At 37.7% G+C, this 27,882-nt stretch overlaps 1 protein-coding gene across 1 annotated transcript in view; it reads left to right on the top strand.

Annotated features, from left to right (window-relative positions):
• The window catches only part of cdk19 (cyclin dependent kinase 19), a 183,082-nt gene that overhangs the window by 10,852 nt on the left and 144,348 nt on the right, over positions 1-27,882 (top strand). The window contains exon 2 of the mRNA XM_057823686.1: positions 5,704-5,779. Within this exon, the coding sequence (XP_057679669.1) occupies positions 5,704-5,779 (76 nt within the window). The remainder of the gene's footprint in view (positions 1-5,703; positions 5,780-27,882) is intronic.

Raw genomic sequence — 27,882 nt, 5'->3', positions numbered from 1 at the left:
ACTCTGTAGCGCCACTTAGTGGCAAGCAACAGAAAGTCACTCATTTTACTTATAAATGTCCAGTTCTTTTCAGGTTGGTCACTGTAGTTTCAAGACCTTTTGTAAGACTACAATTTAAGGCCCATGTCCACACGTCTCTGTCTGTTGCCGTGACGACCCGCTGCTCGCCATTAAAAGGAAGTCAATTTTTTTCAGGGACTTAGGCAGGTTATAGACCCACAAAATTTGGCACACTTGGTCGAATTGCCCCAATTAGAAGATGGATTTTGGTTTTGAATATGGGCTTGGCTGCACAGCTCAGTAGTGCCTCCTTTTCTCTAGGACTGTCTTCAATAGGGGCTTTTTCACCTAGGTGTGTGAATGTATTTGTAATCCCAAAAAAAGGCGAGTTCCGAGAAAGTTAGGTTCTCAGGAGATGATGAGATGGAGATGATCTGCCACCACCCTGACTTGTGTGACGTCCGAGTTGCGCCAAAGTGCGAGGGCCCGTTCAGTCCTGCTTGCAGACCTAGTTAGGGCCCGAGCATTAAGCGTGCGAAGGCCCTATTGTTTTGCAAAGGATTGTTTTTTTTTTAAATTTTTTTTTTTTTTTTTCCAGGGCAAATGAAAACGACCAATTTGGAGGCCTGAACATGCACGAAAAGTCACCAAAATTTGCACCTACGTGCGGAAAATTGTAAATTTCGATAATTTTGTAACGTTGCAAAAGAATGTAACAAAATGGCTCAGTGGCGCCCCCTTGAAATTTTAAAATTCGCCTATAACATTAGGGTCCGTCAGCGTAGAGCAATGAAATTTGGGGAGTCTGTACCTTGTCCAAAACCGCTCCAAAAAAGCATTGGCACCCATATTCCAAACCCAACAGGAAATCGGTTATTTTGGATCGAATATGAAATTTTTATCGATTTACAGGGTGCACATTTGAGACCTTATCGCCGAGGGAGTTAGTTGGATCATCTTCAAAATTGGTGAGACTGTTCAGGAGACATATGAAATCTTAAGTTTTGAAAATGGTGCGTTTTCATTCACGGGTCTGACCTGGGCGTGGTGCCAAAGTCGGCCATTTTTTCGGCAAAATGACAAATTCAGTAAATGACTAATAGTTCCTTGACACAACGTTCAATCTTTTTCATATTTGGCATGTATGTGTGGTATCCCACCCTTAACACGAGTGCATTGAAATCTTACCCATTAGGTCTAGCGCCCCCTAGTGAGAACAGGAAATGCCTTTTTTTACGAGACAGGTTCCTCCTCCAAGGGAAAAAAATCTGTTGACCTCAAACCTGCATCAGGGGAGCCTTAAGACCTGTGTTCAGGTGCCTGATGAAAAATATTGAGGTTTCGTTGAGGCGGAGGGGTCCAAACAGGAAAGTGAAAATGAACGTCAACAATTTGTCACGCAAAAAACTTTGAACAGTCATAACTCGGCAGATATACAACATATCTGCGCCAAACTTCCCGTGTTTGTTGAGAGTCATACCCTGAAGGTTCTTGTAGGGGTCATTTGCATCAACTCTACAGTGCCAACTAGTGGCGACAGAAAGAAGTTTTAAAAAAGGCCTTTCCTATTGGGTTTTTTCAACATAGAGCGAGGAAATTTGGGGAGTAGATACCTTATCCAAAACTGCTCCAAAAAGTCTCTTGCACCCGTATTCCAAATCCAACAGGAAATCGGGTATTTTGGATCGAATGTGAAATTTTCATGGGTTCACAGTAGGAGTTTACATTTGGAGGCATGAATATGCACAAAAACTCACCAAAATTTGCACATACATGCGGCTTTGGATAACGTTCGATAATCTTGCAATGTTACGAAAAAATGTAACAAAATGCCTCAGTGGCGCCCCCTTGAATTTTTCAAAAAGGCGTTTCCTATTAGGTTTTTTTAACATAGAGTGATGAAATTTGGGGAGTCGATACCTTGCGCAAAACTGGTCCAAAAAGTCTCTTGCACCCATATTCCAAATCCAACAGGAAATCGGGTATTTTGGATCGAATGTGAAATTTTTATCGGTTCACAGTAGGAGTTTACATTTGGAGGCTTGAACATGCACGAAAACTCACAAAAATTTAGACATACATGTGGCTTTGCATAACGTTCAATAATCTTGCAACGTTACGAAAACATGTAACAAAATGGCTCAGTGGCGCCCCCTTGAAATTTTCAAAAAGGCCTCTCCATTTGGGTTTTTTCAACGTAGAGGGATGAAATTCGGAGAGTCGATACCTTGTACAAAACTGCTCCAAAAAGTCTCTTGCATGCGTATTCCAAACCCAACAGGAAATCGGGTATTTTGGATTGAATGTGAATTTTTTATCGATTTACAGTGTGCACATTTTACACCTTGGCACCTAGGGAATTAGTTGGATCATTCTCAAAATTGGCGAGACTGTTCATGAGGCATATGAAATCTTAAGTTATCAAAATTCATTCACGGGCCTGACCTGGGCGGGGTGCCAAAGTCGGCCATTTTTTCGCCAAAACACCGAATTCGGAAAATGACTGATAACTCCCTCATACAACGTTCAATCTATTTTAAATCCGGCTTGTGTGTGAGGAATACCAGCCTGAGCAGGACTGGATTGAAAATTTACCATTTGTGCTTGGCGCCTCCTAGTGGGAACAGGAAATGCCCTTTTTTTAAGGGACACACTCCTCCTCTAAAGGGAAAAAATCAATCTACCTCAAAGCTGCATAAGGGAAGCCTTAAGACCTGTCTTCAGGTGCCTGATGAAAAATATTGAAGTTTCGTTGAAGCGGAGGGGTCCAAACAGGAAAGTGAAAATGACTGTCAACAATTTTTCTCTCCAAAAACTTTGAACAGTCATAACTCGGCAGATATACAACATATCTGCGCCAAACTTCCCGTGCTTGTTGAGAGTCATACCCTGAAGGGCCTTGTAGGGGTCATTTGCATCAACCCTACAGCGCCAACTAGTGGCAATAGAAAGTCACTCGTTTTTCCAATACATGTCCAGTTCTTTTCAGGTTGGTCATTGTAGTTTCAAGACCTATTAAAATACTTATTTACGGCCCATGTCCACGTGTCTCTGTCTGTTGCCGTGACGACCCTTTATTCGCCATTGAAAGGAAATATTTTTTTTCAGAGACTCAGGCAGCTTATAGAGCCACAATATTTGGCACACTTGGTCGAATTGGCCCAGTTAGAATATTAATTTTGGTTTTTAATAAGGGCTTGGCTGCACAGCTCAGTAGTACCTCCTTTTTTGTAGTACTCTCTCCAATAGGTTTTTTTTTATCTGTTAGGTGTGTGAATGTAAAGAGGCGACTTTCGAGCTTGTTAGGTTCTAATGAGATGATTAGAGAGGAGGATCTGCCACCACCCTGACCTGCACACAGTCCGAGTTGCGTGACGTCCGAGTTGCGCTAGATTGCGAGGGCCCGTTCAGTCCTGCTTGCAGGCCTAGTTTAATTTGATACTTTGGTCCATATTTTATTTATGAGTCTTATTTTAATTTGTTATGAATTGTGTGTCGACATCTTCTGTTAAAAGAATTGAAAAAAAAAAACCTGTAAAAAGAGAAAGTCGACTCCGGCTATCTTAGTCTTGTCTTTTTTTTTTCCTCTTCAATTGCTCCCTAAAAGACAAAATCATTGGCCATTTTTTTAGATAAGTAATTATAGTGAAAACTATCGTTGGTCATGTTCTATATCAGACAATAAATCCATATAGTAATTATCGTTACAGGCCTTGTCCTTGAATTGGCTCAAATACATTCATTTATCATCCAGGGTGCTGGAACCTATCCCAGATGACGCTACAGGCAGGAGACGAATTACACCCTGTACTGGTTGCCAGCTAATCGCAGGGCACAAAGAGACAAATTTGTGATAAAAAAAAAAAAAGAGTCACAATTTTGCAAAAACATTTCATGTGATAACAAATTAGCAGTGTAATAAGAGGTAAAAATGCATGTCTGAGAGCTCTGGAAAATGCATCGATATCTTCAATGCAAATTAGGCTGAAGTGTGTTTGAACTATGCACCACGAGGATTTGTTTCATCTGTGTGAGCTACTCACTGAATAGTCATTTGATCCTGTCTACACGCTCCATTTGCTATTTAATCCTGCATTTTTGAACCATTATTTTGTTTCTTCAGTAAACCAGTGCTTGTTAAAACAATATTTTCATAAGATTAAAATTGCACTAACGAACTAACTAGGAGTGTGACAATATATCAAAAAGGTTATCTATCATGATTAGGGCTGCAGCTATCGATAATTTAAGTCATCGATTAATACATTGATTAATTGGTCCGATTAATCAAGTAATCGAAATACGAACATTTAATGCGTGGCAAAATACATTTTAGGAGATGTAAAACAAAGAAACAAGTATTTTTGCGTGCAATAACATTTATTTTGGCTGTAAGATTTCACTTTCACAAGAGCATTAAATGCGAATACAAAATAAATTTCCTGAGTGTTTCGTAAATATGCAGAAATGTACTTTCATTTCAAAAGAGCAATAAATGCATTTAAAACTAAATTAAAATACCTTAGCCTCAAATGGTATAAAAAAATAAATGAGGATGAAAGTACAACAAAAGAACTATTTGCTAACTTGCTTTTTTTTTTTTTTTGTACTGTTCTTAACAAACCGTTCAAACACATATTCCCACAAAAAACTGCTAAATATACTTCTAAAGTTAATAACGAATGCATAATCAAACATATTAGCTCAAACAAAAACAAACCTTATGTGGGTCTTAATAAGGAGCAGCTAGATTCGGCTATGTTCGATGAATTATGGCATATTCACTGTTTCCACTAGAGGGCAGTGTTTCCACCCAAATCATTAAACCAAATGCAAACACTTTCAAAACAAACCATTACAACGTCACTCTAATTATACGAGTCCTCGATGCAGCAAAATTTGATTCAAAGCTTTTTTTCTAATCGAATTACTTGAGCTAATTGATTAATCGTTCCAGCAATAATCGCAATACTTTGTAGCCCAAAAGATTTTCAATATGCTCCCACCCAGAATTAATATATTGTTTTGAAAAGGTGCCACTCTTTAACAAAAAAAAAAAAAAACAACAGAAGGAACCAACAAGTCACTATCAAAACCTTCCATTACAACAGTGTCTACGTGTTGGATCTCTGGCTGCCATTTACGGCGCTAGACATCCAATTAATTTTGACTGGATTAGATGTCAAGCGCCGTCAATGGCACTGAAACCAGAGCATTCACAGCCAGTCTGTTGTGATTATTTACAGATCACTTCCTGTTCATTTTTGGGCATTTACAGATAACTTCCTGTTGATTATGAGTCACTTCCTATTCATTTGGCGACATTTTTGAGTCACTTTCTTTTAAGTAACTAAAAATCAGCAGGAGGTGACCTGTAAATGCCCCAAAATCAACAGGAAGTGACCCTTAAATACCACAAAAGGAAAAGGAAGTGACTGAAAATCAACAGGAAATATAGTGAAATGCCCCAAAATTAGCTCATTTCCCGGCATTGCCTGTCACTGATGGCCATAGACGTCCAACGCGTTTGAAGTGGGAGGGATGGCAGCGAATTTCATTCGCTGCCACCCTCCCATTTCAAATGGATTGGATGTCTACTGGTGATAAACACATTCCAATTCACAGCAGAAGGATGAAAAAAGCTTTTTTTCTGTTTATTAGTACTAAAATGCTGTAAAATATTTACTATTTTTCTTCCTACAGGATAGACGAGAAGGAATATGCACTGAAACAGATAGAAGGCACTGGAATTTCAATGTCTGCCTGCAGGGAAATTGCAGTAAGTAACATTTAAAGTTTTGCTGTTACACTTAAAATTGTTCAAAACTTAATTGTCTTGCTGCTTTTGCCAAACGATTAAATGTAAACTTGTTGTAAAACCCCTGCATATTTCTTGTCCCGAGATTCTCATAATGCATATTTGTTTTTATGCTACTTTTCGACAAGGTATTTTCACTTTTATAACTGTTGTTCTGGATTGCTTTCAGAACGCTGTCGGCACAATTGTGTATTTTCATAACTGGTGTCAATAATTGTCATAGTTTGATTTAATGGGGACATTTCGGGGGCCAATATCAGGTGACTTCTTGTTGATTTGGGGACATTTCTGGGACATGTCCTGGTGATATCAGGTCAATGCAATAGAAATGCCCTTGAAAATGAGTGGAAAATTTGGACGTACATGGCTGTCAATGGCATCGACTTATATATGCTTCAATGGAATCCGAGTACATTGGCATCAATAGAATTGACAAACATGGCCTTCAATAGCATTAACGTGCATAGCCCTCATTGGCATCTGTGTACATGGGCATCAATGCAATGTAAATGCCGTTGGAAATGAATGGGAAATTTGAACGTCCATGGCCGTCAATGGCTTCAACTTAAATATGTGTCAATGCAGTCCAAGTACGGTACATTGGCATCAATAGAATTGACATACATGGCCGTCAATGGCATCTGTGTACATGGGCATCAATGCTATGTAAATGCCATTGGAAATGACTGGGAAATTTGGACGTACATACCAATCAATGGCATCCACTTACATATGCGTCAGTGGAATCTGAGTACATTGGCATCAATAGAATCGACATACATGGCCGTAAATGGCATGAACGTGCATAGGCCTCATTGGAATCTGTGTACATGGGCACTAGTGCAATGTAAATGCCATTGGAAATGAAAGGGAAATTTAGACGTCCATGGCCGTCAATGGCATGGATTTACATATGCGTCAATGGAGTCCATGTACTTACATTGGCATAGAAAATTGTAGGACTAGATCCATTCAGATTAAAAAAAAAAAAAAAACGCGTTTTTGGGCGAACGAAAAAGTTTTTGGGGCTGTTTGAAAAATTCCCTGCGTTGCGCAAAAATTCTGGTCGTTTTCGATACTAGAGCGGTGTCGATCGGTCTAACGGTTCGGGCTGTGCGGCGCGCGGAAAAAACGCAGAGAATAAGATGTTCTAAGAAGAATAAAGTTGAGCAAAGCCTCATACAATAACGTTGTGGAATTTGATTATTTGGGCCTTTGCAATACAAAGCCTCATATAACAAGTACATTCTTCACAATTTCAACATAACTGATTTTTATTAGGGCTGTCAAAATTATCGCGTTAACGCGCGGTAGTTAATTTTTTGAATTAATCACGTTAAAATATTTGACGCAATTAACGCACATGCCCCGCTCAAACAGATTAAAATGACAGCACAGTGCAATGTTACTTGTTAATTGTGTTTTTTGGAGTTTTGTCGCCCTCTGCTGGCGCTTGGGTGCGACTGATTTTAAGGGCTTAAGCACCCATGAGCATTGTGTAATTATTGACATCAACAATGGCGGGCTACTAGTTTATTTATTGATTGAAAATTTTACAAATTTTAATAAAATGAAAACATTAAGAGGGGTTTTAATATAAAATTTCTATAAATTGTACTAACATTTATCTTTTAAGAACCACAAGTCTTTCTATCCATGGATCACTTTACCAGAATGTTAATAATGTTAATGCCATCTTGTTGATTTATTGTTATAATAAACAAATACAGTACTTCTGTACCTTATGTTGATTGTATATATCCATCTTGTGTCTTATCTTTCCATTCCAACAATAATTTACGGCATATTTTATAGATTGTTTGAATTGCGAATAATTACGAATAATTAATTTTTAAGCTGTAATTAACTAGATTAAAAATTTTAATCATTTGACAGCCCTAATTTTTTTACATTGGTTGACATGTCCTATGAAACGATGAAGCAAAAAATTAACAATTCTATGGAAATTGATCGGTGCAAAAGTGTATCCACTCATAAAAAAGAGCTGCTTTATCTTGTATTCTGTGTAACATCTATGAATTTTAAGTTCAAGTTCAATGTTGGATGGAGAATAGCTCTGTACTTAACTATTCAGAATTTCCCATAGGTGCTCAATCGGGTCAGATAAGGAGACATACTTGGCCACTGAATCACTTTGACCCTGTTCTTAAGAAATGCTACTGTGTCCTTAACTGTGTGCTTGGGGTCGTTGTCATGTATTCTGTATAACATCTATGAATTTTAAGTTCAAGTTCAATGTTGGATGGAGAATAGCACTCTACTTAACTATTCAGAATTTCCCATAGGTGCTCAATCGGGTTCAGATAAGGAGACATACTTGGCCACTGAATCACTTTGACCCTGTTCTTAAGAAATGCTACTGTGTCCTTAACTGTGTGCTTGGGGTCGTTGTCATGTTTGAAAACTGAACGACGACCAAGGCATGGCGTTATGGTAGCATCTTTTAAAATACAATAGTACATCTCAGAATTCATTCCATCGATTAAATGAAGCTCCACAACATGCATGGCACTCATGCAGCCCCTTATAAGGACTCAATTATAATGTGGATTATGGGCATGGAAAGAAAATCCAGCGTCTTAAAATTTCCAGCCGAGAAGTAAATAAAAGATTTTGGTTTCATTCCGAAACACTTTTTTTTCCACTGAAAGAAAACTGCTGAACCAGAACGTTGTGATGACAAAAGCAAATGCCATTTAAGGAAACACTCTTGAAAATAGAAATAAACTAAACAAAACTACCAAGTCATATGTGACCATTTAATTGCCCCCCTTGTTAAATCAACCTACTGTGGCTGATCATTTTTACTTACCACACCCAAGTCTGATCACCTCCAGACCAGTTCCATCAATAAATTACTTCAATAGAACCTGTGTGACAAATTCAACTGGCCAGAAGATCTCGAAAAGGTCCAGCAAAATTCCACGATCCAAAGAAATGTAAGTATAAATGGAGAAAACATAGAACAGTGGTAAATCTTTCCTACAAAATAAGACCACAAAGGAACTAGGACAACATTTAAAACACTTTGGACCTCCCTTACCTGAGTTAAGGTCAATGTTAAACTCAACAATATAAGACTAAGCAAAAACTGTATCCATCAGTTACAATTTGTTTGAGTTTCAAAGTGAAATACAGTACACAGCTGACTAAATAGAAAAGAATAAAATAGAATAGAATAGAATAGCCCTTTATTGTCATTATACAGTTGTACAATGAAATTGTGGAACATCTCCCTTTACAATGCAGGACAAGTAAAAATCTCAAAAGTGGCTTGCAAGAATAAAAGTATAAAATCTAATAAATATAAAATCTGTATGAGGTAGTCCTATGTTCAGGCAGTGCAAATAATTAAAGTGAAGTAGCAATTGACAGTGAATGCATTGAATATTGCACATTAATATTGCATGTAAATTAGTATTGCACGTAAAATATGTGTGGATAGAAGTTAAGTAGCAGAAGATATTGCACAATAATATTGCACGTAAATAAGTATTGCACATAGAATATGTGTCAATAGAAGATAAGGAGAAGTTGACAGTGAGGCATTGAATTTTTCACTTTGTAAGTATTGCACATAGTATATTGCATGTAAATGAATATTGGACATTGGGTGATGTGGTGTTACATATGGCTGTTCAGGGTGGAGATGGCTTTAGCAAAGAAACAGCAAAGAACATGTTACTACAGCAAAAAAAAAAACAAAAGAAAATAAAATCTTCTGAATAATGCCCACTTTTATTCACTTTTAAGAGAATATTCAATAAACTGACAAGGTGAAAGTTGGACTTTTTTTTAAAAAGTATTTTTAAAAGGTATGCATTAAAATAGTATAATAATAATTCAATAGTAATAATTCATTTCATACTGCGGGACATTTTTTTTTATTTTATGCTTGTTGCAACAACAACAGAGATGAGTGCTTCGGCCACCCGTGCTCAGTCTGCTGGGGAGTCCTTTTCGTTCCCGCAAAAAAAAAATTACCGGTGAAAAAAACGATGTGGTATCACTCCGCCCTGCTTGCCTAGACAGCCTGTTCCCCGCAGAGCTGCTGGATTACAAATTTTGCTGTTAATACTTCAATTATTGACATGAAATGTAAAGTTTTAATAACTTTATCCTGAAAACATAAAAACCACAAAAAACACTATTGATTGCATGGGTCATGTGTGATTCTCATGTGTGCGTATGTTGTTTTTTATCACTATGCGAAGCAGGCAATATTGACTTGTGCCATTTTATTCACTCCGGAGCCCTGAAACTAAAAAAATGACTAAGAAACTGCACAGAATTTGTTTAAATCAACTAAGCGACTAATTAAAGCCCCGCTAACTCAAAGATTAAGCCGTATGTCAAAAATTCTGAGCTTCCCCTTTAATATTGTGGAACATCACTTTTCAGCAGTTTTCCTTTAATTGGGCTTACCTGGGAGACAATTTATCACCGGTGTCTGAGGTTGATGTCTGTGATCTAAAGAGCCTTGAGAGTTTAATGGAAAAACAAAAACATTTTCTTTTTATACTCTTAAATCCAATTTGCATAATAACTTCGAACACAGTATATTTACTGTACATTCAGTTGATCATCTTAAAGGGAACCACGGATAGAAAGACTTGTAGTTCTTTTATAATATAAATATATTCATATTTTATATAATATAATATATGTAATAATTAGGGGTGTAACGGTACACAGAAATCTCAGTTTGGTACGTACCTCGGTTTTGAGGTCACGGTTCGGTTCATTTTCGGTACAGTAAGAAAACAAAATGCAAAATATAAATGTGCTAGTTTTTTATTACACACTTTTGTGATTTCAACAATAGGAACACTAGCCTATACAAAGCTAGAATTCTGCTCAAAAAGTAGCGGGTATTTAAAGATAATCCAACAACAATTTGCCTTTCAGACCCCTCGTATTGGTCAGCTTTCTTTCTGAAAGAAAGAAGAAAAAAGAAGTCCTGTGCTAAAGAGAAAAGCAATCCCTATGACAAAGATTTTAACATGTATTTTACAAATGAAATGCCTCAATGAAACTTTTTTTTCTTATGAACGGTTTTCAAAAGCTTTATTGGTGGATTTTCTCAAGTTTAAGCGCCACACAGAAATTAATAAATTTAATTGTGTAAGCAGGATGTGTGTATTATTCTTATTATTTAATTACAGGTGTTTTAGCTCATTTCAATTTATTTTATTTAAATGGGCTATTATTTATTTGTGTTTATATTTTACAAATGTGATATAGTATTCATTTATATTTATATATTATGAGACCGTGCTTATCAAAGTCCTAAATGATATTCGTCGGAATACCGATGCAGGCAAATCATCTGTTCTGCTACTATTGGATCTCAGCGCCGCATTTGACACGGTTGATCACAACATACTACTCAGCAGATTGGAACAGTGGGTAGGGCTTACTGACACTATTCTTCAGTGGTTCACATCCTATTCACATGATAGGGATTTCTTTGTGTCAATTGGAAACTATCAGTCAGAACGAACCAAATTCACGTGTGGAGTCCCTCAAGGGTCAATTCTTGGACCACTCTTATTTAACATCTATATGCTTCCGTTAGCTCAGATAATGGAACAGTATGACATCTCCTATCACGCCTATGCAGATGACACACAACTGTACATTTCTGTGTCCCCACATGAATATAGTCCCTTAGTCTCCCTGAGTAAATGCATTCATCAAATCAATGAATGGATGTGCCAGAATTTTCTCCAGTTAAATGTGGAGAAGACAGAGGTGATCATTTTTGGGCCAAAAAAGGAAAGGTCAAAGATAAGCAGCCAACTTAGCACAATGTCACTTACAGCTACAAATCAAGTCAGAAACCTTGGCGTAATTATTGACTCAGACCTAAAATTTGATAGCCATCTAAAGTCCGTCACTAAATCCGCTTATTACCACCTAAAAAACATAACCAGAATTAAGGGGCTTCTGACTCAACAAGACATGGAAAAACTTATGCATGCATTCATTTTCAGCAGATTGGACTACTGCAACGGTATATTTACAGGTCTTGATAAAAAATCAGTCAGGAAGCTGCAGCTAGTACAGAATGCTGCAGCCAGAGTCCTCACAAATACAAGGAAGCTGGACCACATTACACCGGTTTTGAAATCGCTACACTGGCTTCCAGTGAGTCAAAGGATAGACTATAAAATACTACTGCTCGTCTACAAAACACTTAATGGCCTTGGACCAAAATACATGCTTGACTTGTTAGATTCCTATGAGACATCTAGACCCCATAGGTCGTCTGGAACGGGTCTTCTGCATGTTCCAAGAGCAAGAACCAAGCAGGGTGAGGCAGCATTTAGTTATTATGCTCCTCACCTCTGGAACAAGTTACCCGAACGTCTGAAGTATGCTCAAACTGTTAGCTCCTTTAAATCAGGGCTAAAAACGCTTTTGTTTAGCACTGCATATCCATAACTGTCTATATATTTCAATCTACCTGCCTTCTATTCCTCTTGTGCTTATCTCTATTGCTGATTTCAATGATTATTAGTAGTAGTAGTTTTTGCTTTATTTTATTTTTGTTTTATTTTTATTTATTTATTTTTAATCTGTGATTAAATGCAATCTTTTGTCTTGTTTTTTACGTTGTGTTGATTTAAATGTGATTTTTATGGTCTTCATGTGATGTAAAACACTTTGAATTGCCTTGTGTTGAATTGTGCTATATAAATAAATTTGCCTTGCCTTGCCTATATTGTTTATTTTATGTTGTATGACTTTAGTTCCTTTGTGAATATTAGTTCCTACTTGTTTTGTTGTGGTAGGAGGGTTATGTATTGATTGGATATTATTATAGCAAAGAAGGCAGCAGTAAATCAACAAAGACAAGTCAACTGTGCCCCGATCTACCACTTAAGAGATCTGATGGACTCAAAAAGTAGATTACGATTGCATATTAGTTTGAAAAGCGACCGGATCCACCGTATTTTTACACGAGTGACTTCCGGCCCGATCCTAGCAACCGGTAGTAGTATTGACGCAGGAGGGCCGCGTCTCACGTCAAATGATAAACTCTGCCGTTCTTTTCGCGTGCGTCGCGTTGAGCCGCTTCTGGGACGCATCTAACACGCGGCCGCACTGCGACTGGTGTGCATTGGCTGATTGACTCTAACGCCCGCGTTTCACTGCGTTCTCCCGGCGGCCACGTTGTCGCGCCGTTGACGTTTCTGGGTTAAAAGCCTACTGTCCTATCGTGTTGGTCCTCATTATAGTAGAGAAGACGGAGTAAATATAATCTACAGTACACAAAGAAACTGTAACCAGATCGACTCGCAGCCTCGAAAAGGGTTATATTACGTCAGAAACTCGTTCGGTACGCGTCCATTCCGAGCCGAGCACCACGAACCGAAACGGTTCAATACTATTACTTGTACCGTTACACCCTTAGTAATAATATAGTAATATATAATATAAATGTTAGTATTGGTTATAGTAATTTGATATTAAAACCCCTCTTGATGTTTTCATTTTTATAAATTTAGTAAAATTAGTTTAATTAGTAGGTCGCCATTGTTGTTGGCGCCGCAATGCACTGTGGGCGGTGACATATACGGACAGCGCTGCCAGGCTTTCAGATTATGACTCTAGCAACGTAAACATATTATCTGTTCAGCCCTTTCAATTTGAACTTGAGAGGAACATTAATGAGCAAGACACGCTGTCGATATTTAACAAAACGAGCAGCAAAAACAAAATGAACACCAAAGACTGGATTAGACGCGAGTAGACAAAACCGGTGTTCTGCCAAAATGTGCTACACCGGCGAAACATCCTAAAAAAGGCGAATTTGACACCCAAAGTACTACTGTGCGCTTTCAGCTTGTTTTATTTAAATGCATTCAGGCAGAACGTACTAAAAATGCTTGAAGAAAATACTAAAACGTAGTAATATCAATTAAGGGTGGTTTGATTACACTACAATGCTGAAGCAAGCAGAAAACAATTACAGAGGGATTGCGTAAAAGCGTTTATTGAACACACAAAAAACACGCGATCGCAAAAAGAGAGACAAAAAAGGGTCTGCGACAGTAGGTTGTGATCAATTAAGAAAAAAAGAAAAAAAAGAGGGAAAACCGGTGTGAGAGGCAGACAAACTAAAAAGCCAAGGGAAGGATGCAACTCACATGGAAGGGGTCAAGAATACAAACTGTCAAATGGCAGCAAGTCAATATCTCCGCAAGTCGCCTAGGATCGGTTTAAAGATTTAAAATTTAAATTTAAAATTGTTTTAAAATTGGATGTAGGTATGTCGGCGGGAACTCATACCACAGTTCTGTGACAAAAACATGCCAGTCGTCATACTAGCTTCGCTTGTAGAGCACAGCTATTCTCCCAGTCCAACTCAACCGCGTAATCACCCCCAGAGTGCATTGCGAGCGTAAAACATGGCGCCCTCCGTGATTTTGATTTTTAAATCAATGGCAATAATATATGTTTTTCTACTAACATATTTTAGTAAAAGAGAACAATTGTGGCTTATTGAGCCTACAAGTCTTTAAGTCCGTGGTTCCCTTTAAATATTAATATGGGGAAGCTGTGCAAGAATATTGAATTTTTTATAGCACTGTTTAAAGAGGGAGCCCAAACGGGTACGGGTGATAAATTGTGAGAATCAAATGACAATCAAAGATAAGCACTTCCATTTGGGGCCCAGACAGAATGACTGCAGTTTTATGATCAATAATTTATGTATCATTTTGGGGCATCAGAGTTTAAATATTGTTACAATTTCAAAGAGTTTGGTAAAATTGCCAGGATCAGAGGGTTGGTACAAATAGCTGTATAATTACACGAGTCCAAAAACAAAACCTTGGGGGACTAGTAGAACAAGAAAAGTGCATTAACACAGTGAGTGTCAAAAACCAATGGACTCTTGCGTTGACAAAGTTTAACATAATCTCTGAACGTTTCAAACAGATGGATAGAGATTTGAGACCACTGCCATTTTGGTAATAAACTAATCTAAAGGGACTTTGATTCTGGCAGTGTTACTCCACTTAATTTACGGGGGATTAGAAAATGGACGCAAATTGTAATTATGTGTGATGAAAATCAAAAAAATTGTAGGTTCACATGAACTGCACAATTCGAAGGTAAAAACAACAGTACAAAAGTTGTCGTGAGATGGGACAAAAATTGTTGTTGGTGGTGGTATTGGTGGGCGGGGTGGCTAAAGGCATATCAGCGTGACACTCTGTCACTCCATCCAAATGGGGCAGAGTTGGAACACGGTCCCTTCGACATTCCATTAACTTGTTATGTAACAGTCTATAGTTTCCACATGGAGGGAGGCAAGTGTATGTACAGTGCGAGTGACACTACGCAAACAAAACACATTTTGTTATATTGTGCAAACATACTGTAACTGAACTCATTCTTGCTTGACACCTAGTAAAACATTAACAGTTATCTTTCTTGGCATATGAAACAATTGTATTTTCACCGTCACAGTAGTTTGTAGATTTTGAGCTATTTGTAGCTCACCATCTACACTGCTGGCCAAATGTATTGGCACCCCTGCAATTCTGTCAGATAATGCTCAAATTGATTTGTATCTCAAACAGGGTTTATGTGGGTCGTTAAAAAGTATCAAAAGTCATTAAATGGATTTTGTCAAAATTCAGGCCTTAAAAAACATTAAACTACAGGTTCTAGGAATTACAAATTATATAAGCTTAATGGTTTAAAAAAAAGTTTTTTTAACATAATTTATTAGAGTTTTCCGATATTATCTGGTAGCCGATAATATCGGCTGATAAAATCATTGATAATTATATCAGAATATATCGAGATTGTTTTTTTTATTAACGGATTTGGCTCAATATGCGTGTTGCCTTCAAACTGAATGTAGAAGCTTTCTGCCTTGATGCAATGGCTGGTCACAGCTTAACGCAGCAGTTATTCTTATTGACCATTAGATGTCTCCAAACTAAGATGCTTGGGATTTGTTATGTGAGCAGACCATTAGCATTCATGGTGCAAAAATTAAATGAACAATAAATGATTAAAAAGTAATGAATTAAAAACTCATTACATACTTTATTTACTGTACTGTACTTTACTGTACTGTAGCTGTGTGCATTTGTTGTTATTTTGAGCCAGAAGCACTGTGTGAGCCATATGTGATATGGCAGTGATATGATATGGTATGATATGATGTAGGGATGTCCCGATCCAGATTTTTGCACTTCCAATCCGATACCGATATTGTTTTGCACTTCCGATCCGATACCGATACTGGCCGATACCGATACCGACCTTTCTGAGCATGTGTTAAAGTTTAATGTTATTTAGCCTCCTTACTTAGTTGTCAGACTCATGTTGAAAAAGGTTTTAGTACTCTTGATAACGACTAGCCAGCTGAATTAGGTGAGTTTGAATAACACACAACGGTTGGTAACAAACTGATCTGTTTATTCAGTGACAAACACAAAACATTATAAATAACAAACAGAAATGGCATAGTCAGTCAGTAAAACGTGCAAATAATATTGTAAACTGTCTTAAAAAAGCAAAACACACCAACAACCTCAGTGGAAATTGTATAAAAAGCCTCTCAGGTTTAAATAAACAACTATTTCAGTATCAAGTTAACATTTTAAAACAGTAAATAAAATACTAAGTCCCCATTCTGTATCAGGAGCTTTAAACTACATTCAGTTCATTTATTTTGCGAATCAACTGTTAAAGTTGTTAAAATTGCTCCCGTTATTCCATAATTTCCCTTCTGTCTACTTTCGACATGTGAAAGTTTTAAAACTGTTTTGAAGATAGATTCAAGTCAAGATTTTGCCGATTTAGGAGTATTTTAGATAAAAAGTTAATTAGGTTCGCTTGGAAGGTTCACAACAGCCTACTAGGGAAGTCTTCTGCTTTAAGATGGCATCTGTTTAATAACGCATCTGGTTTTCAATACTTCAATGTTGCTAACGCAGTCGAGTCTGTCGTGTAGCATCTTTTTCTATATACATATGATATCTATTATCTCCAGTAAAACAACGTTGACGTAGTTTGTAGCGGCTATCAGCAGCAGTCAGGTATTCTTGTGTTTTTTATCCAGCGGCATGTGTTGAGCTAAAGCCGTGAGTTGAGCATTGGCATTACCCGGGTCTAAGACAAGTTATGTTTACTTTCGGGACGCAATGCGGTCAGTTTCTCATTGCGTCCCGCTTTACTTGACATATTTCAATAATCGGAATTTGGATGTTTGTGATTCGTTCTCGAATCTTCCACGGCCGAATCGCGTGTTGGATGGTGCGTCTTTACTTACGTGAGATAACGGCTTGTCATCCAGAATGAATTCTTCGGCAATGACTCCTGTTATTCCCTGGGCTTTGGGACTGTCGAGTGCCAGTTTGTCACGCATAGCAAAAGTTTCTGCCAGTGTTAGTTGCGTAGGACCTTTGTTTTTGTCTTCGATTTTCTTAAAATACTCCTCATATTGCTTGTGGTAGTATTTCGCTAAATGTTTGATTAGGTTGGTTGTATTAAAACTTCTTACAGCTTTACCACCACGCTTGACTTTATTGTGGCATATGTTGCACTCTGCCTCTTCGTCTTTGTCGTACTTTAAGGTGAAATGATTCCACACAGCTGACATTTTTACCGATAAAGTCTCTCGGTAAATTGGGAGACGGTAATGTAAATGTAGTGTGTTGAAGGTGTGCCGTAAAATGCGGCCCGGATTTTAGGGAAACCGAAGCAAAAACTGGAATGGATTATGTAAACCGGTGCACTGGACCGGACTAAAAAAAAAAAAAACTGGATCGGAAGTCTGGATCGGAATTTTTCCCGTGTTCCGATCCGATACCGATGCGCATTTTTTTGCCCATATCGGCGTCCGATCCGATCCAAATATCGGATCGGGACATCTCTAATATGATGTGGCCAATACTTTTGGCCAGCACTGTATGTTAAGTCCATGACTGCATATATCGGTATCGGTTTAATATTGGTGTCAGATTTTTGGAGTTGGACAACATCGGGATATCAGTTAAAAAGCCATTATCGGACAACTCTACTTACAATTTATGTGTGTGAAACAATCTACAGTTGGGCATTGTCAATAAATTACCGGTTTAAAGTGGCATTGAATAACATTAAATGAGATTTGCTGATACCTACAGAAACCCTGTCAAAGCTGTTTTTTGACCCCCCCAAAAAAAAAAAAAAAAATAAATAAATAAATAAAAATGGCAGAAATCGAATTCGGCAGAAGAGGCTTTTCAAAAATCGCTGATCAGGTGGGGCTGTATATACTAGTATAGTATTCCAGTTGAGCCAGTAGGACAAAGTTGACTAGATTATTTGTATAAGAGGAGTGTCAATGGCACTCCCCATTTTTGGAATGTAAGTGTCGGAAAAACAACTTTTAGCACCTAAATTGGTGTCAGATAGATCACAAAATCAGCAAAAAGTTGACATTCACATACTAATTAGTAGGGGTGCTACAAAAAAAACGATTGAGATATGTTGCGATATTACGTCACACAATACTCATATCCATTCATAATCCATTTGTATCGATCCCAACACGTTTTTTTGGCGGAAATAAACAATTCGGTGGCCGCACTTCTACTCCTGTCCAGAAGTTGGAAACGCGCAGCAGTCTTCCTGAAGTAACATTAGACTAATCTGAGATTTGTGTACGTCGCTCTCTAGTTGGTTGCTCGGATTTGACCATTTATAAGTCAGAAATTTGGGCTCATTTTATGTTTTACTTAGGGCTGTCAAAATTATCGTGTTAACGCGCGGTAATTAATTTTTTAAATTAATCACGTTAAAATATTTGACGCAATTAACGCACATGTCCAGCTCAGACAGTATTCTGCCTTTTGGTAAGTTTTACAGCAAGGCTTTTTGTGCTGCAGCACAACAGCGAACTCTTGTGGTCGCTTTGCGACATGGTTTATTTTCTTTCTTGCCAGTTCATATGGCTGCACGACGTCTCGGGCTGAAGCCTACGTTGTAATATTGTGCTTATATGATCCTTGGACAAGATTTGTCCGTAAGTATGGTTGTTGTAAAGAATGTACGTATTATGTTAGTAAGCGAAATGTTCTATTTTTTGTATGAGACGCTTTTTGTTTATGTTTAGTGAACCTGTATAGCGTGCTAAGCTAACGTTGTTGCTAATGCAATGCTTGTGTACTTTTTTTTTTGTAGTTTTATGACGGTCTAAAGAGGACAATGGTTTGAGGCTATTTTATTAATAAATCAGATGAAAAAGGAAGAAGTCTGATTATTAAGGCGTCGTTCACTAGCTGTCTAGCTTTGGAAAAAGTAGACGCTTCGGAGTGAGGACAGCATAGACAGATTTAAATGACAGTAGAGTGAAATGCCCACTACAGTCCTTATGTACCGTATGTTGAATGTACTGTATATATCCATCTTGTGTCTTATCTTTCCATTCCAACAATTTATTTTACAGAATATATATAATTTACAGAAAAATATGGCATATTTTATAGATGGTTTGAATTGCGATTAATTGCGATTAATTACGATTAATTAATTTTTAAGCTGTAATTAACTCGATTAAAAATTTTAATCGTTTGACAGCCCTAGTTTTACTGCAAAAACGGAGGCATGGAGTATTTAGAATCCTGCATTTAATCAGGTTTGGCCTCAAGCAGGTTTGCACAAAAAAAAAATAAAAGAGAAAATGTTATAATTAGGGCTGTCCCAAACAACTATTTTCCTCCCAATTAATCAGCACACTTTTTTTTTAACGATTAGTGGACTAATTTAATAATTACGTTTTTGTTGACACTTCACAAATTTACAAAAACATTTTGGAACACTTAAATTCTTTATTAAAGTACAAATAAACAGGTAAATAGCAATAATAAATCACAAATAAACAATGAGGTCAAATGCTGATAGCATTAACAAGTGCAAAAGAATGGAATGTAAACATTCAGAATGCTGACTTCGCCTTTCCAACATGATTCAAAACAATTCTTAAAAAAAAAAAATCTATACTACTATACAGTGGTACCTCTACATACGATCGCTTCGACACACGAACTTTTCGACATCCGACGTAAAATTTGACTCGCCATTTGTTTCTACATCCGACGACATGCTCGAAATACGACGACAATGGCAGCACCGCAGACGAATGCACGGCGGATTTTCTTGTGTGACAAATCAACACAGGTTTCAGAAAAGGTTGGTACAGGTGGTGAAACAAGGAAAAAGTTGATGCTTACCTTCGAAATGAAGATGCAAATGACAGAAAAATATGAGCGTGGGGTGGGCATCCGTGAAATGGCTCAACAATACATCTCCACGGTCCTCCTCCGACCATTGTTCGCCAGTCTTTATAAATTAAGCTGACAATTCTTATTGTCTCCAAAGAAATCGCCAGCTTCGCCACGTTTTCATCATTTCTTTTACAACTTATTCAACACAAAACGCCTGCTGTCTGCCTCAAATGATGGTGTTCTCAAGAGAACATTCAAAGTGAAAGTGAAACTCAAGCTCACTGGTCTGTTTCTGGCACGTGAGCCCCGCGGTGCGTTCAGGTACACAAAAAAACGTCCGCCTTATTAGAACCCGATTCGTTACACTATTACAGGAATTATTATTATTCTTTTTATTACATTATTCCAATTTTGATTTATAATTTATTTGTTTTGCTACGTGTAATTGCCATTTGTAATAGCACCAGCAGTATTTTTTAAGGATTTAGTGCAGGTTTTTGGGCTGTGGAACGAATTAATGGAATTATAATGTATTCCTATGGGAAAATCCTGCTCGACATACGACCATTTCGACTTACAAACAAGCTCCTGGAACGGATTAACTTCGTATGTAGAGGTACCACTGTATATAATAGTATTAATATAATTATAATAATAATTACTCATTGCCAATCAGGTTTTTCATAAATGGTGTCATTTAAAAGCTATTCTTAGTGTAGAATCTGAGTTCTGAAGTATGTGAAATTAACTCCAGAAATCGTTATTTATATGTTGAACATGACATATTTTTATTTTATTTCGTCATTCCAAGTGGTGTCAGTAATAGATTTTATTTTTCGTTTGCAAATGTTGTTAGCCAGCGATTTTTCATGTTTGAAGTGTCACCTTTTAACAGCAAGTTTGTGTTTTGGAGAAGACTGCCAATGTTTTATGTCAGGCTAAAGTGGTTTGTAGTCTTTTTTTCCCCATTAGCCTTAATGTAGCAATGCTAACGTTTACAGTGTTTAGTAGATGTGTTTCCTTATTTTGTATGTCTGAACTTTAATTCTACGGCGTGTTGATGACCAATAAACATCTTTGAAAGGAACTGGAGGTCTCATATGCCAACAGCAACACATGTGTACAAGCACGCACAAATGTATGCATGCACACACTCTGCGATAAAACAAAACTTCGAAAATTAACGCCCTCATTTTTTTTTTTTTACCGTGCGATTAATGGACTTATTGCATATCGCGACAGGCTTAGCAACTTTAATAAAAAATATTGTTAGATGGACTTACGATCTGCCAGCTCGTCTTCCAAAATTACAACTGGGTGACGGTGCTTTAGGTGTTCTTTCACGGTGGACGATGCAGCCTGGTATGCAAGCTTGGCATTGAAGAGACAAGACACAACAGTGTACCCGCCTTTGTTCTGTTGAAATAAGTCAATGTTTTGACCACTCTGATGCGCTTCTTTGGCCTTTAGAATATCTTAGCATTTTACGTGCTGAAACAGACTAATTTTAACCCTACAATTCATTGTACACGCTCCAGTGTGTAAAAGGCAATGTTGTGTACAAAATATAAAAGACTTGGGCAATGAAACAGCCATGCTGCTATTTATGACTTTCATTAATGTTTAGAAATAAATTATATATAATTGTGTATAAGGGCATGTAATCTGAGTAGTTAGTCTTTATGTTTGGTCATATTTGTATATGTCTTAAATATATTTGCCTTTCCGCCTCTGTTCCTGTGTGACCTGAATGGCTTGTTTAACTTGCTCTGTTGGTGAGTGTAAGTCCACTGGCTTCGTCGCTTTCATTTCTGCCCAAAAATGCAGAAGTGAGTTGTTTAATATAATGTTGACTCCAAATGATTGCACTGAGTCATAAATCATTTAGACTTTTGTGATACACTATGATGTAAGAATCGGTTGGATTTAATTCATGGTTTAATCTCATTTTCGGTAATACTGTTGCTCGAAGACGGGAGAGCCACTTATCATACTTTTGACATTTAGAACCGCATGCTTGAAGTATACCTGCAAAACATCATTATTGTTATCTTAAAAACAATTGGTGAAAATATAATATTTAGTTGCACTACCTCTGTAGGCCGTAATATTATTTTAACAAGTATTTTGGCCAACTCCTAGCTTCATTTTGAATTTTGGTTCATTATCGCATTGGAGGACCTATGAACTGCTCCTGAGACCTTTCTGATTTCAGGCTGCAGATTTTACTCCAGAATGCCTTCATACGTGATAGTCTTTGGATTGAATTGAATTGCTCCTCCTGGGATGGTGGCTCACGTGCAGCAGTTTCATTCTCCACATGACCAACACACACTGGTACACAGTAGTACCAGGACTAATGCTCACGTACAGTGGTATGAAAAAGTATCTGAATCTTTTGGAATTTCTCACATTTCTGCATAAAATCACCATCAAATGTGATCTGATCTTTGTCAAAATCACACAGATGTAAAAACAGTGTCTACTTTAACTAAAACCACCCAAACATTTATAGGTTTTCATATTTTAATGAGGATAGCATGCAAACAATGACAGAAGGGGGAAAAATAAGTAAGTGAACCCTCTGCCAATTTGAAACCAATTTTTACCAAACAATTTAAGTCAGGTGTGTGGCCAAAATTGTTGTTAATAACGGTGTTAGAATATAACGGTGTTTTTCAGTAGTGAGTGATCTAATTAAGTACTTTTCTCATCTTGGCAACGCCGTTACCATTACTGAGGCGGGAAAGGCGTGCGTTACTATGTTGGTTGATTGACACGAGAAAAGTCTGAGAGACGGACTCACGGAGACGAGAGCGCAGAGCAGGAGTGGGGAGGAGGCAAGGGAGTTGTGCAGGCATGAAAATCTCACCTTTCGGCGAAATTCGCCGTTTTGAAGTAAAAAAGGATGACCTACGTGAATCGTGTAGATCCGAGGAGAAATTTTTTAAGGGGGGTGGGGGGTCGGTTGTAGGCATGTGCCGGTTGCCTTCACGGTTTACCATGCTATGAAAACGTCGCGGTTACAAAACCACTAAAATTTTCCGTCATACAGTAGTACGTATTAGTTATTTTTCATGTGTCGAAAATGCAGCCAGAAGTGGCTTGGCGCGGCAGCGCTTACCTCTTCCCCTGTTTGATGCTGCGTGTATCAGTGACGCTATTCCAGCAAACCCCAAAACAAACACTCCAAACACAAGGCGTAAATTCTTCAATTTATTGGTCTCTCAAATCGTGGTAACTGAAATATACCAAATGAATACATTTAAAACATTGTACAATCGTATTTTTCCCCGTGTGAGTAGCTTCAACAGTTTAGCTTCATGAAAAAGTTCGCCAAAAACAAAACACACATTTTCCTTTCAAATTCAATACACAAAGTTACTAAAAACTTACAAAGTCGAATGATAGACAAGGCTTAGCTAGGAGAGCAACTTCATTGAGGTTAATCACAGCCGCTGAGAGAGAAACAAGTTTGTATGCGGGGAGGGAAAAAAAAGAGCTACAAAGATCGCTAATAGCGACAGATGATCTTGTCCTAAGCACAAATTCACGTTCGCTGGACGAGGTGAGGTCTCACTCCCAATTTTTTTAGATGAATGCATTTGCCAGCATATTAAATTTGGTGAGTAATGGATCATTTTCATATTTTGCGGTATGACAAAGTTACTGCCGTTCGTTGCAGCTTGCGTTGAACACTGCCAGAGCGTCCGTTGAAAAAATGGCTCCCGTTAAGGTAGCGTCAAGCTTGTGTATTTAACGGTAATCTAAAAGCAGTGTTGTCAGTAAAGTGTTATGTGAGTAATGCGTAGCTGTAATCTGATTACTGTCTTTCAGTAAAGAACAATCTAACGCGTTCATTTTTCTAAATCAGTAATCTGATTAAAATTACTTTCCTTGATGCCTGTTTGTTACTATTTTGTTATTGCCCCATAATGTATGTAGAATGAAGAATACTGTAGTCATGGGAGTGACATCACATGTCACATTTTCTAATCGGGGATGGAAAAAAAACGGGTCACGTGTATTACCATGATTCGTGAGCCGTGAGCGCTGGGAGTTTGCGGCCAAACAACATAGCCTTGCTACCTCGCCAGGATGCAATTAAATAGGCAGGAGATATACTACAAATAGCTGCATTTGCACACTGGAAACACAGCCATTACTTCACATTTTTGTCCAATAAAGATGACCAAAATATCTCCGTGCGCTGCGAACTTTGCGCTGGCTCAAAAAGACTGTCAACCGCTATAAGCATCCAATTCAAGCACCACTTGGAATTACAGCACAACAGGTAACACGACAGCCAGGACTTTTTGATACTCCTCGGTTCAAGCTCAATTGTCAAATTTGCCACATGTAGACGTTTCGCCGACGGAGGACATTTTGGTAGAACGCCGGAACATATTTCCTCCACACCTTTCTCACCTTTTTAACCCCTGACCCCTTTTCATGCCTGGTTGTGACGCCGATGCAAACGCGATGCTAGGTGGCTCCAATAATACCTGACTGTAGCCGGTAGCCTACAAACTACGCCCACATGATGCTATGGTAGATATCACATATTATAGAACTAGATGCAAATGACAGACACGGTGGCATTAGCAACATGTATAGAGAACTAGATGCGTTAGTAAACAGCCACCATCTTAAAGCAGTATACCTCTCAGGAAGGCTCTGTTGTAGAGAACCGTCCTAGCGTACCCTAGTAACTTTTTATCCAAAATGCTCCTAAATTAGAAAAATCTTGACTTAAATCTATCGTTAAATGATGAAACAGTTTTAAAACTTACACATGTCTAAAGTAGACAGAAGGGAACTAATGCAATAATGGGAGCAATTTTAACAACTTTAATTAAATGACTTCCACACATAGCAAAGGTTACTATCTAGTTATCGCAATATCCGCAATACTCCTGTGTCTAGTTAAGTTTAGGGTAAAGAATTGGGCTAGGGCCAATTGTCCCAAAAACCCTTTAAACCTGTTTTTTTTTTTTTTTTTTTTTCCCCCAAGAAAAAAAACCCCATGAACATCGTCACGAGTTAGTTTGCCAAGTAACTAATTACTCTTATATTCAGGTAACCGACTTACTAACGCAATTACTTTTTGGGAGAAGTAACTTGCAACTGTAATTAATTACTTTTTTAAAGTAAGATTAACACCACTGGTGCCCAATCACTCATTAGTGGTTTAAAGCTGCCCTGCCCACTATAAAACACACACCTGGTAAGAATTGTCTTAAAGAGAAGCATTGTCTGCTGTCCATCATGGCTCTGTCAAAAGAGCTGTCTGAAGACCTGCGATCAAGGATTGTTGATTTGTATAAAGCTGGGGAAGGATACAAAACCATCTCTAAAAGTCTGGATGGTCATCAATCGACAGTCAGGGAAGTTGTTTACAAATGCAGAGAGTTTGGCATTGATGCTTCTCCCAAGGAGTGGCCGTCCACCAAAGATGACGCCAAGAGTTCAGTGCAGAATGCTCAGAGAGGTAAAAAAGAACCCTACAATGTCTGCTAAAGACTTACAGAAATGACTGGCACAGTTCAATATCTCTTTGCACACATCAAGTATATGTAAAACTATGGCCAAGGATGGTATTCACGGAAGAAAGGAAGCCACTGCTGTCTAAAAAAAACATTGTTGCTTGTTTATTGTTCGCAAAAAGGCACTTGGACACTCCACAAAACCTTTGGCAAATCATTTTGTAGACTGATGAAACCAAACTTGAATTATTTGGGAGTAACTCACAACGTCATGTGTGGAGGAAAAATGGAACATCTGACCAACATCAACACCTCATTCCCACCATGAAGCATGGTGGAGGGAGCATCAGGATTTGGGGCTGTTTCGCTGCCTAAAAATCATTAATGGAAGGATTAATACAAAAGTTATCAGGATGTTTTGCAGGAAAACCTGAGGCTGTCTGTCAGACAGTTAAAGCTAAAAAGAGGATGGATGCTGCAACAAGACATTGATCCAAAACACAGAACTAAATCAACTTCAGAATGGTTTCAGAAGAACAAAATACATGTTCTGGAGTGGCCAAGTCAAAGTCCAGACTTGAACCCCATTGAGATGCTGTGGCATGACCTAAAGACAGGGATTCATGCCAGACATCCCAGGAATCTGACAGAACTACAGCAGTTTTGTAGAGAAGAATGGGCCAAGATTATTCCTGATCGATGTGCCAGACTGATCTGCAGCTACAGGAAGCGTCTGGTTGAAGTTATTGCTGCAAAGGGAGGGGGGTGCACAAAATATTAAACGTGATGGTTCACTTACTTCTTTTCCCCCTTCTGTCATTGTTTGTATACTATCCTCATTAAAATAGGAAAACCTATAATTGTTTGGGTGGTTTTAGTTAAAGCAAAGATTTTTTCATCTGTGTGATTTTGACAAAGATCAGATCACATTTGATGGTGATTTTATGCAGAAATATGATAAATTGCGAAAGGTTCAGATATTTTTTTTATACCACTGTATTTAACAATGTTTTGTATCACCATTCCCCCTCTTTTTCTTCCATTCTCCTTTTCTTTCCAGCTGCATTCTCTGAATAAACAACAAAATATAAAAAACCACAATGGGAGTACACCAAACCCCCGTGTTGCACATTAAATCTATTTCTAGCCTTAAAGACACTCAGATTTACCATTCTTCTTGTTAAAGCAGCTGAACAGGACAGGTTTTAATAAAATAAGATTGAGTTGTATCTTGAATAGATTCAGAACATGTCAGTTACAAGATATTTGTGGCCATTGTTTGTGTTTTTCTTTAGTATGGAGACCAATAAATCTGTCTGTAATAAAAATGATCAAATAATTCTCACCAAAACAAAGGAATCTTTGTATATCTGTAATTGATTTAACAACTATTTGACAAAGTTCAACATGGCGTGGCCCCTGGCTGTCTGCGTTCGTTTTTGTTTTGATAGGAAAAATACAAAGAGATGCCATGGGGCATAAACAGTCAGACCTTTACCCACTGAGGGTCACTTTGATCAAAGTAGATTTCAAAACTATGAAATTATTTAATTATTCCTTCAGTATTTCAAGTCACATTGCAGCTTGTTTTACTTCTTCTCGCCTTTCTCCTTTCTGATTTTATCACTTGTTTTATTATTCAGTGTTTAGTGTCCTCATAGGTGCAAGTGTCAAACAGGTTTTAAGTATAAACATTATTTTCCATATGGAGTTGATTTTTTTTTTTTTATTCTCAGTTTTCTGTACTGGGTAAAGTTAGTGGATGCAAATGCTGGCTAGATTCCTTGTCTCTGCCGCACAGCCAAAACGACAAGGGTGGTCTACATTCTTGTTGAATTTGTACAAGTTTACGCAACTCTCTAGTGTCCATTTCTAACGTTCGTATGAAACACTTTGAAAGTACATTAACTACCATCAATTGGCATGCATTTCCAAACATTTATGTCCAGCTCGCTTTTATCACAAACCTCATGACAGCGTTGGCCAGTACAATTTTAACGTTTGAAAATTGTGTGTGTTTTTTTTTTTAAACCTTTTGCTTGGGCTGTGCGAATATGAAAAAAAAAAAGGATAATTTTGATTGACATTGAAATCACTATTAATATAAGGATATTCATGGTCATGGATTTAAATAGCACAACATAGGGCTGCAACTAATGATTATTTTCATAATCAATTAATCAGACGATAAATTAATCGATTAATCGGTTAAATTTCACTTTCAATTAGGTTCACAATTTACGTTGAAGTTGTTTTCGGCATGTTATAAGTAGCAATGAAGACAAGATGTATGACTATTTCCTTCAACTTTATCGAT

Source organism: Corythoichthys intestinalis, chromosome 19 (genome assembly GCF_030265065.1).
Source record: "Corythoichthys intestinalis isolate RoL2023-P3 chromosome 19, ASM3026506v1, whole genome shotgun sequence".
NCBI classification, from domain to species: domain Eukaryota; kingdom Metazoa; phylum Chordata; class Actinopteri; order Syngnathiformes; family Syngnathidae; genus Corythoichthys; species Corythoichthys intestinalis.
The sequence above is the reverse complement of the archived record's forward strand: the minus strand, read 5'-3'. Positions and strand labels throughout refer to the sequence as shown.